Source organism: Garra rufa, chromosome 16, assembly GCF_049309525.1.
Source record: "Garra rufa chromosome 16, GarRuf1.0, whole genome shotgun sequence".
In the NCBI taxonomy this organism is placed as follows: domain Eukaryota; kingdom Metazoa; phylum Chordata; class Actinopteri; order Cypriniformes; family Cyprinidae; genus Garra; species Garra rufa.
The window spans coordinates 37,957,885-37,969,160 of record NC_133376.1 but is presented as its reverse complement, the minus strand read 5'-3'; the positions used below and the strand labels follow the sequence as shown (position 1 = coordinate 37,969,160).

The window sequence follows — 11,276 nt, the reverse complement described above, 5'->3', positions numbered from 1 at the left end:
GCAAACATTTTTGTGATCTGTTTTCAGGGTTAAGAAGGAGCAGAGACGAGTGTTTTCCCCCCTCCCCGGTGCAGAAGTGGGCTGGACTGCAGCACAGTGTTCTGGCTGGAGCTCTGCCATTGTTTGAGATTCCTGACGCGAGTGTCTGGCTGGAAGGGTAAGCCTGGTGACTGGGTAAATCCTGCTCTCTCTAGCTCTGCTTTCCCATGACTATGTATCCCCACTGAGACCATCAACTATTTTTCCCACTGCTTCATGCGATACAGTACATGCAACACACTTAAAACTCAAATCTGCTTTAGTTTGAACAATAGTCGAGCCTGACTTAGACTTAAAAACATGAACATAGCATATAAATAAATAGTTTGGAACATTACAGCACATAAAAAACAAGTTTTGTGCTTTTGGAATCTAGAATAGTGTAAAATATTTAAGAAAATATTCTCCATGTGAGACCTTTGATATCTTACTTTAGTTTTTATTCTGAATAATTGTTAATAATTATTAAAAAAGGGCAGTTTCAGTTTGATTTCTTGACATTTTTCTGCATTTAACTGTTCAGTCCAACCAGCATTATACAGTTAAACACAGTTAAACCACATTGGTTCGTAGGCTTAAAAATAATCCTTTAAATACAGGGTCTTAAAATATATTTTTTAAACGCAAGTCAAAAAGGAAATTACGTAAACATCCACTCCACCCTCGAGGAAACTACTAACATATGTGCTCCAGATTTGTAGCCCCATTGACCATGCAGCATTGTTTTCTTTGCTTTGTTTATGTAGTCATATTCATATTTACTTCAATGCTAAAATTATGCTGGGTGCCTGAACACAACAAATGATCTGCAAACATCATGTTTGACAATGTTTTTCATTTTGCCCATAGCAAACATTAAAGTATAAATGGTTTATGCAATTATATACCTGGGGAAAACAGATCAAGATAAATGGAGAAATGCGTGCAAAGATTGAGTTGGAGATTTCAGTAGCTTTTATTCATGTAAAGAGATTCATAGTGCTCACATTGTGGCAAATACTGCAAATGTATGTGAACATGTCGGAGGGAGAAAGAAAAAAAATCTCATCCGGCGAGATTCTGTCCTCTTGATTTCAAATAATATTTCCTTTTATTATTCAACTTTTAAAACACTCAACATTTGGCCCTGATTTCTGACAGGAAACAATATGCAAATAAAAACATCAGCCTGCAGATATTCAGGGCTCTAATTAAAAGACGCTTTCAGATTTAATAAAGACATCAAAACAATAAATCCACCACCAAAGAGTGCAACAAACAAAACTAAAAGTTTATAAAGCAAGCAGAAAGAACATTTATTTGGAAACTTTATTTTGTTTTTTGTACATTTCCACCATCAAAACTCCAAACTTACAATTCAAGCCCTGATTCTTGAGTGTAAAAAACATTTGTGGATCCATTTCCAAAACAAAAAAGTGTTGCAACGTACATAGTTCATCATATTTAACTCTCTCTTTAATACAGCCTCTCCAACAGATGCTTGGCCAACTATAAAAAAAACGGGTAGCGTTTAATCACTTATTGTGATAGTTACTGTGGATTGTGCACTTTTTTTAAACATTATGAATGTTTAGTGGTATATGCAGGTTGTTAGAAATCGCAATTAGCACCTTTACTTTGATTTTAACTTAAGGGTTAGCACCTCGCCCCGATAGTAACTAAGAAGCGTCAATGGCAGACGTGCTTAGATGACAAAGTCCTTGTCGACATCCTCTGAAAACAGAAAACAGCTAAAGTTAGTGAATAAATCGAACCAAGCATATTAAAAATATGAACGGCAAGGTCACAAACTCACGCTCTTTGATTCCAAAGCAGTTGGCCCATTCCTCAAGAGCGATGTACTTGTCTTGGTCAGCATCGCACCGCTCAAAGAAGCTGGTGGTGCAGTGCTCCATTGGGATAAGAGGAGCGCGCAGAGGAGCCAGCTCAGTGTGGGACAGGAAGCTGATGTAACACAAAAACACATGCACTTTTAAATTAATAACTTTATTTAACAGCTTCTGGTACCATAACACTTAACTAAACTATCAAGGTAATTTCTGCTGTGAAAATGAGCTAAACATACCCATCAACAGGGTGCTGGTCAAGCTGGCCAAACTGCCAGTGAACGGGGAAGATGTACATGTTGTAATTCTTTTCGAAGTCCAGGGCCAGAAGGTCCAGAGAATGATCACCAGCCTGCAGCCTCTTCTCATTCTCGTAAATCTTCTTCACCTACAAACACAGCATTAAGTTTCCAGGCAATTTAGAAGTTTTGCCATCTGGATTTGACTATATTGTTTCAATTGCACTTTGCACATTTTCCTTCCTTAAGATAAGGCTGCTGTTGAACTTTAGTTAAAAATTTGTTTACATTGTTACGTAGAGGACAAAGGAAAATTCTGGAGGCTAAAAAAGTTTTGCAACCCAGGCTTATTGGAAAAACGTCCCTGTGGTGGCATTTCTGCAAAATTATATAATGTTTCTTTTTGTATGTTTTGTGATACTTTTAAAGACACATCCAGTAAGTTGCTGCATGAACATAAATCTAGGAAAGCATTATTTATTTTGGGGGGGGAGTTGTGTTATAAAAGTCTGTACCGCATGCACTACCGAGCAAGTTTACTATGTTGGAAACCAAATGTCCAGTGAGTCGTGCAAAAAGTTTAATGTTCTATCTTGTTTGATAAATTACATAGCACCTAAGCAAGACCTAACCGATGTTAAAAATGCATTAACTAAAGCAACCATGCAGTTTTAGCTTGCTTCTATGTCTTTGAGGTTTTTTAAATTTTGCTTTATGTTTCACAGGACTGTACCAGGTGTGCTACTGAGCAAGTTTACAGTGTTAGAAACAAAATGTCCAATGAGTTGTGCGAAAAGGTTAATGCTCTATTGTGTTTGAACATAACATACCACCTACACAAGACCTAACCAGTGTTAAAAATGCTTTAAATAAGGCAACCATGCAATTTTAGTTTGCTTTTACATGTCTTTGAGGTTTTTTAAATTGTGATCTGTGTTTCATAGGACTGTACCGAGTGCACTACTGAGCAAGTTTACAATGTTAGAAACAAAATGTCCAGTGAGTGGTGCAAAAAGGTTAATGCTCTATCGTGTTTGAAAATAATATACCACCTACACAAAACCTAACCAGTGTTAAAAATGCATTAACTAAGGCAACCATGCAATTTTAGCTTGCTTTTACATGTTTAAATCATGATTTTTTTTAACCCTGAATCACAAAACCATTCTTAAGTAGCACTGGTATATTTGTAGCAATAGTAAAAAATACATTGTATGGGTCAAAATTATAGATTTTTCTGTTATGCCAAAAGTAAAGACCATGTCCCATGCAGATATTTGGTAAATTTCCTACCATAAATATATCAAAACTTAATTTTTGATTAGTAATATGCATTGCTAAGAACTTAATTTGGAAAAATTTAAATTGAATTTTTTTGCACCCTCAGATTCCAGATTTTCAAATAGTTGTATCTCGGCCAAAAATTGTCCTATCCTAACAAACCATAAATCAATGGAAGGCTTATTTATACATCACTTTCACATGAAGTATAAATGAAAATAAAAAAACAATTACCCTTATGATTGGCTTTGTGGTCCAGGGTCAAGTTTACTATATTAGTACAAACAAAATGTCCAGTGAGTCTTGCAAAAATTTTAATGCGCTGTCGTGTCCGAAAATAACATACCACCTACACAAGACCTGACAGATGTTGGCATTTTACTGCCTCTAGTGTTTATAGCTGGATACTGCAGTGAATTGTATGTATAGGTATGTTTTTAATGAGTAGAGTTTTGCAAAAATGTACGTACAGGCACGTCTTTCCAATGAGCCTATGCTGGCACCTTAAAAGTTTTTTCATGCTATAAAGAGCAAAGTTTGACTAACCCTGAGTTTCTGCTTCTCGGTGAGCAGGTTATTGTCTTCATCGCGCTCGTACAGGGTCACCAGCACGTTCTTGAGCCAGTCCCTCATGCGCAGGGGAAACTCGTTCAACTCGTTGTCCATGCAGGGGGCAATGTCTGAGGGAAAATTCAAACATTAAAACAATCAATTTTAAATAAATAATAAACGAACAGCATGCCTATGGCACATATTGTACTGTTATACTCTCAGAATCTAAAAGGGGCCAAATTACAGCCCTCTGGCAAATATTAGTGTCATAGCTGTTAGAAACTAATTCGTTTATGCCAGAAACACATTTTCTGAGACACCCTGCTTAGCAATGAGACTACACCACAGCGGGAGCTCCATTTGAGCCCTTCAGTCCCGACTCATCCCATCAGGCGTACAACTGCGGTGGATGAGGAAGATTTAGGGGGATTGGGTCTGCTTTGTGAAGCAGCACTGGCAAGCTCAGACTCGTCCTATGCTCAGTGTTTGGAGGGGGCAACGGGGATGCCTCAAAGCTACAAGCCATCAATCACTCCAAAGCACTCAATTCCACTTACGAGTTTGTTAGTGGTCTAGATTTTACTTTCAAAACCTGCCTTGTTTTACTTCAATGTTATGTACTCACATTTGCAGGGTCCGATGTAGTCCAGGTGCAGCTTGTGGCCCTTCTTGGTACCCTCCAGGGCGCACTTGGTGGCAAAGAAGTGGCAGGAGGACTCGTAGGTCTTGTTGTCAGTGCCACAGACCTGCAAAATAAAAGCCGTAAATATGAGCAGCCATAAATGCCACAGCTGTCACCTTGACAGGTTAGATTTCCCCACGGTATTATACCAATGTTTGCTGACATTATTTGCCCAATGCATAAAGCAACATTTCAATCAATCTGCTCAAATGCTGTGCATGTACTCCTAGGCATTGCTGTCACTACACATGTGGAGACATGAGACAGATGTGAAATGAAGGAAAAGACACGCACATGCTCGAAATCTCCAACTGGGGCGGGGCAGGTCAGAGGGTCTTGGCACACGCACATGGGCTGGTTGCTGTCATCAACCTCGCACACTTTGCCTTTCTTGCAGTGATGGTTTAGGCAGGGGTCTGTAAGGAGAAAACATTTTTTATTCCTTTAAAGGGCATATATTCAAAAATGTTCTCCAACAGTGGATTTACATTTCTTACTACTTAGATATTTTGTGGTGGGCATGTGGCTGGAAGACTGGCACTGGAATCAACTCAGTCCTGGATAACCATAGTCTGTCTGAACGCATAATTACAGCTGTCTACTTTTGACTTAGCTGCAGCCTGTTATTACCCATAGTCTTGTGTGCTTCTACAACCTACTTCTATATAATCTGTGCACGTTATCACATAACTTGTACACAGAGGACAGAAGACATACTGCAAACAGCAGATAAATCTCTCGAGAGGAAATAAATGTATAACTTTGGTGTATGAAACAGCCTCAAAACAATAGCAAATAGTTTGAGGTGTGGAAAAGACATTAAACTCACTCTCAGCAATAACATCCTCCACGACTTCAATGGCCTCATCAAACTCTCCGGTCTCCACCTGGACTGGGTTGGCTCCCACTTCCAGCTCCTGAATCATGAGATAGAAAAGTGTTATGGCTATGGCCTGTACAACCAAACCCAGTTTTAAATAACCGCTTTCCTCTTTTATGTGAGGAAAATATGTAAACGCTAAACTTCAAATAGATCAAATGGGAGTCAAATGACCCACATTACTGCACAGCTACAACAAGAATTTTGCTTTTGTGTTCAACACAACTGGCATCTGTGTGCACATGTGGGGAAGCAATGAATTGTAATTAGTCCCTTTCAGATATATTTTCAAACTTTATGGATTTCAGTCCCCTAGGGGAATGTAACAGGAAGCTGAACATGTGCATATGTAAACACATCTGGTCCCATAATGGGGGCAAGTTGTCTATTTTTGGCAATGGAATAGCTTGTCAAGGCTTCTTAAAAATGCAGTTTGGTCTTAAGGAAAGTTTTTTTTTAAAGATTTAGTATAACATACCTCTTCAACAACTGGCTCCTCTTCAGCCTGTAAAATGAAATATAGATAGACTTTAGTCACAAAGCAACATTATAGAGAGCATTACAGGCATAAAAATTATCTTTGGCCTCTTTTCTTCATGCAAATTCTTTATATACTATAATGGTTTATTTAATTATTTATTTTGTTCCATTTCAGATTTACTTACTGGAGCAGCCAGAGTCTTGCCAGCGAGGCAGAACAGGAAGAAGATCCAAACCCTCATCTTGAGTTTCAGCCTAAGCAAAAATAAAAACTCACATCATCCTCTATATCTCCAACACCAAAACCCTAAGGTAATCTCAAGGATTTACACTGCTTGTTAGTATTACGCATGTAATGTGTGTTTCGTGGAGTATGAGAATTGTAGAAGACAGATTCACACACATACATACGTTTTATGTGGATTGAGATCAATAGTACATCAGTTCGAGACATCAGGCTCTGAACCACACGCGCTCGGGCCAGCGACCTGCTCTGTATGCTCAACAACGGATAACTAACCTACAGAAGTCAGTCTCTCCAGACACAGAAGCTGATTGAGATAAGAGCCCAGTCTGTCTTTGTTCTGCTAGCTCGACTGCTTTCCTTTCGCTCAAAGAGCGTCTGGAAGACCGACTGATGTGATATGTTCTCCGTGAGAAACGACACTCTCCTGCGGGAAGATAGGGGCTGTTTGTCTGAAAGCACTCATTCTTCTGTCCATTTTCTCTGTACCAGAGATCCCTCTTCCTTTCCCCTCGTCTCTCTGTTTCAATATAGATATAGTTTGTTTATGGCTGAGAAGTTCAAAGCAGCCATAGACAGACCATCACTGGGTGATTCTATCTACTTGTGCATTTTTGGTGCACTAAAGATCAAAACGCAAACACAGTACAAAGGATACCCTGCCTTTTCTGAGTATGAAAGGAGTTATTGAGATGCTAATGTTGCATAAAAACTGTCATGACTGTGTTTGGTTATTGAGGAAGCATCCAATCGGCTAAGTTCTTGTTGCAAGTATGATGAATATGCATCATGACATATTTGGTTTTTGACTTTGTATGCAATTAAAATCAAAGCTAATTTACACCCCTCAAGCTGTGGTGGGCTGCTTTTGTGCATTATTGGATAATGGGTGGGATTACTGCATATTATCTGCGCGTTCATAATTGGCCGACTTGGAGAATTCTTATGGGAGTTAAGGGGTCTTCTTGAAACCACTGACCTGAATATAATTTGCCCAGCAACTGCTGAGAATCTCCTTGGCTTATTGCTCAAGGTTGAGAAATGCCTTGTTCCTTCAAGAAAACCCCATAAAGTGAGTTAAAGTTGGAATGAAGTGTAAATTTTACACTAATGTATTTTCTCATTGTGAAAATTTTGTTTTTTAGTTCTTGTCATTTTCAAAGAAATTGGCTTAACTTGATCTAACAACAGACTTTTCTCTGGTGAGGTGACGTATACTGGATTTTTGCACTAACCAACCACATTTGGTTGGTTATGTTGTCAGATGTGGTTTTAGGTATCCAATAACCTTTAAATATGTCATTAAAATCCATAGATTAGGTTTGGTTTTTGAGTACATTTGTTGGTCATTTCACTGAAGAGCTCTTGTAAGTGCATGACGCTTGGTCTCTTGTATTCAGTACATGACAATCATGTTAGCAGGTGTGTGAACCCTTCAACAGCCCTTCACTGTTTTTTTTGGCAAAGGAAAAGAAGGTGGCCGAGGTCAGACGCCCCGCGTCTCTAGACTTAAACATGGAAAACTACAGAGACTCTGTCACCCTCTTCAAATGTTGACGTCTTAAAACGTGGCAGACAAAGAGTCTTTTCGCTTTCCGTTGACAAAAACGTCCTACTTTAACAGGCCGAGGCTGTGTGAGTCATAGGACGAAGGAAATGACCTGACATCATGTCCCGTAATTAATTTGGAGGTGCGCTCTGTTCCTTTCGGGAGACGTCTTGGCACGTCTATGCAGGTCATTTTTTTGGCTGAAGTAGAAGTCCATTACTTTGGTGGAGTCACTTTAGAGCAAAACAACTTATTTTATTTGGAAGGTCGCATTCAAAATCAAACAAGCCCGAGCCGAAGGAAAGTCAGCGGTATAAAGGATGCCTTTTCAACCCAGTATTTAATTTAGAGTTTAGTTAGGTAAGCAGGTTGTGGGGCGTAAACCAAGCAGGAGGAAAACATCAGCTCAGTACTTGCTGTTTTTTTCCAAAGAGTCATTTTCCAGAAGCTCTGCAGACGGAGGTCTCTCTCTCTCTCCGGAGTGACAAAACAGGTGGTTCAATCTCTAGATAAACAAATGAGCTGCAAAACAGTATCCACCACATTTGATTCGCTGCCAGTGCGTCTCTTGCAAATTTAAATACTACACAATACACGGCATCTGATTTCCCTAACAAACACACCTTTGGTGTGCTTGCTCTAATATCATCCCAGGTAGTCTTAGTGTATTAAACAGAAACAGAATAGCATCATCAGGGCCCAGTGCTTGGACAGAGGGTTTGTCATAGAGGGCATGCTTGATTTATGGAGCAGGAAGCCACTTGGCATGAGCAGTAAAACCTCTACATGAGCCACCTGTCCATTACGGCACAATTACTCGCTTGCATCTGTGTGACGTTTAGCGCTAAAGAGGAAAACAGACTCTTCTTCTTATTGAAAGCTCCCTTGAAACAAACTGTGCAGTCACATCTGAGTTAACATGATAAAAAGTGGGGTTTCAAACTAATCTGTCTTGACATGCAACTGCTGAAAAGCGCCAAATCAACTCGGTTTTTGTTTCGAAACTGGAAATGAAAACTCATCTCTCTGGAACCCGATCTTGTTTTTTTGTAGTAATGAGGAATTGCTTTTACAAAGCTAAACCTTGAAATCAAGGTGGGAGAGAAGAGGAAATTGTATCCTCTGCTGAAAAGGAGCACAAGGGACCTCTGAAGTAGACAAAAGACAGTCCAAAGAGAGTGACTGAGCAAAAAAACATCCATGTAACCCGAGTTAACAATCACCTGACCTTTTTAAGTCGCCCGCCCTTCCCCCCCTGCCGCTGTTTGTAAGTTAAACCGCTTTGTTGTTACAGCCTAGCTGTCTCTTTATCCACTCTGTGAGAAAGGAAATGAATTTCATCCTATAAATATAAGCATATCACCTTGGAAAGACCTTATCTGTGGCCGAGAAAATATGACTTATTCATTTATATTCCTATCTGATCCTCAAGGTGAGCGAGAGTCGCGAGCCACAGAGTTAAAAATGGGGTTAAAACTAGATCCACGTTCCTAACCTGATTTCAGTTTCTACAACTTTTTGATTCACTAATCCATATGTGTTGTAAATATAAGCCTGATTTGTAGGGTTTACAATTCCCTTGCACACAGAATTGATGAAAAACACATTTAACCTTTTCTATTTCACCCAAAGGCATGTAAAACGTTTCAATAAAATGGTTATTTCTGCCATCTTTCTCAAATGAAAATCTTTCGGCACACCGGGGGGAAAATATTATCCATGCAGTACCAAGCGTTTCTCATAAAATCTTGTCAGATATTGTTCCAAATGCATATGTATATATTAAATCTAGCATTAAATGTAGCAATTAAGTTTTATAAATCCAAAACTTTTTCAACTTAACTTTTATCTTTAAAATAACAAAAAAGGCCCTTCTGGCAGCTGTAGGTTGACAGTTTATCTTCACACGATTCTTGTTTGTCTACAGCAGCGACATCTGCCTCAGTTCGACATGGTCTCAAACAGCTGGTGAAAAATCGCCATGGAAACACGCATTCCTTTTGATGGGAGTAATTGGAAGGGGAGGGGTCTATCGGGCTGACTCTCTCTCCCTTCCCCCTTCCATCCCTGACTCTGTCTTCACCCTCCTGCTGCATATGTGGCACACAATACCTCAACATTGTGTTGCTCTGAGCGTTTCACTACACGGTTTAGGTTAAAACTTTCAATACGAACATTTGCCTGGTAAAAAATCAGTTTGCATTCATTTTACAAAGATTGTATCACTATTAAATGCAAAACACAAAGTTTATATAAAACAACAGACACCTGTTTCTAGAGTTTCAGAATGAGGTCAGTGTTTTCTGTAAATCTGTGCTTTCGTTATGTGCACATGCCATCTTTAAAACCGTAGAATTTTCTTAACATGCAAGTAGGACAAAAACAAAAATCAAACTACTATCAATAAGAATTGTTTTGGAGATGAGTTTTAAAAGTATTAGTAAATCAACACTTGACTGTAAGACTTTAATAGTTTTTCTTATTCAGTATTTAAGAATGAGAAGGTGACACAAATGAACAATCTTACCTTCTGTCCGTCTAACAGAGAAGCCAGAGGAGAAGTCAGCTGGGGAAAGAGTCTGAAACTATCTAACAGCAACACAAGTTCACACAGAAGACATTTGCTGTGGGCAGGTCCAGTCAACCCCCTTCCCTTTACTCGGTTAGGGTGGGACGTCCCACAGTTAACTCTGTGTATCCATGTCACGTGGACCTGTATACTCAATGTATACTGTCTAGCACAAGCTTTTAATTAAATTTATGTTTAAACTTTACGGTAGGCATGACTTCGTTTAATAGTTTAGGAAACCTAACTGCGTTGTATCATAACTTTTTATTGCTAAAAAAACTAAAAACAATATTTTAGTTAACTTAACTGAGTTGGAAACTGCTTCCAATTGAGTGAACATAGGCCGACATAACAGGCCAAATCTTAATTTGTGCTTGAACCACAAAAACTCTCCCTTCCAGCTAAGTATTATTGAATTAAGCTTCATGTCAGATCATGTAGGTCAGTGCTGAAGCAAAGGAAGAGTGAGTAACAAAAGAAAACTGGTTTGGGTTTGTCCGCTCGGATGTGCATTATACTCTTGTTAAACTAAAAATCCCTAAAAAAGTATCATTGCTTTAGTTAGACTAAAGTTTAAAACGAGCACTAAGTAAAATTAAAAACTATTGATAAGAAGTATTTTTTTTTCCTTAGAAAAGCACCAATATAAAAATAAATAAATATATAAAAGCCATAATATAGGCCTATATGAATCTGTACTTTTTATGTAAGGGAAAGATCAAATGTATTAATGATTTTATAAATCGGTTGCTACTTTGACAATAGTAGCAACAATATTTGATGCAAGATTCTTAAGTGTTATTATACGCTATATATGTGACCCTAGACCCCAAAACCAGTCATAAGGGTAAATTTGTTTTGATTTATACATCATTTGAAAGCTAAACAAATAAGCTTTCCATTGAAGTATGGTTTGTGATAGGACAATATTTGGC

The 11,276-nt window shown here is 38.6% G+C and overlaps 1 protein-coding gene across 1 annotated transcript; it reads right to left on the bottom strand.

Moving 5' to 3' along the window:
• Nucleotides 1–1,329: 1,329 nt before the first annotated feature.
• On the bottom strand, nt 1,330–10,374 carry sparc (secreted protein, acidic, cysteine-rich (osteonectin)). The gene is made up of 10 exons (XM_073820906.1): nt 10,300–10,374; nt 6,165–6,234; nt 5,978–6,004; nt 5,449–5,536; nt 4,914–5,035; nt 4,563–4,683; nt 3,932–4,065; nt 2,105–2,253; nt 1,835–1,983; nt 1,330–1,752 (listed from the first exon to the last, which is right to left on the bottom strand). The coding sequence occupies exons 2-10, from the start codon at nt 6,219–6,221 to the stop codon at nt 1,724–1,726; spliced, it is 876 nt and encodes a 291-aa protein (XP_073677007.1). The 5' UTR covers nt 6,222–6,234; nt 10,300–10,374; the 3' UTR covers nt 1,330–1,723.
• Between the last annotated feature and the right edge of the window lie 902 nt (nt 10,375–11,276).

What these genes read in the sequence shown, in the direction of transcription:
- sparc (XM_073820906.1), bottom strand. Translation starts at nt 6,221, where the DNA reads ATGAGGGTTTGGATCTTCTTCCTGTTCTGCCTCGCTGGCAAGACTCTG. An exon ending in GCAAGACTCTGGCTGCTCCA is followed by an intron (nt 6,005 to 6,164) that starts GTAAGTAAATCT and finishes TTCATTTTACAG; the next exon opens with GCTGAAGAGGAGCCAGTTGT. An exon ending in GGAGGATGTTATTGCTGAGA is followed by an intron (nt 5,036 to 5,448) that starts GTGAGTTTAATG and finishes TTCTCCTTACAG; the next exon opens with ACCCCTGCCTAAACCATCAC.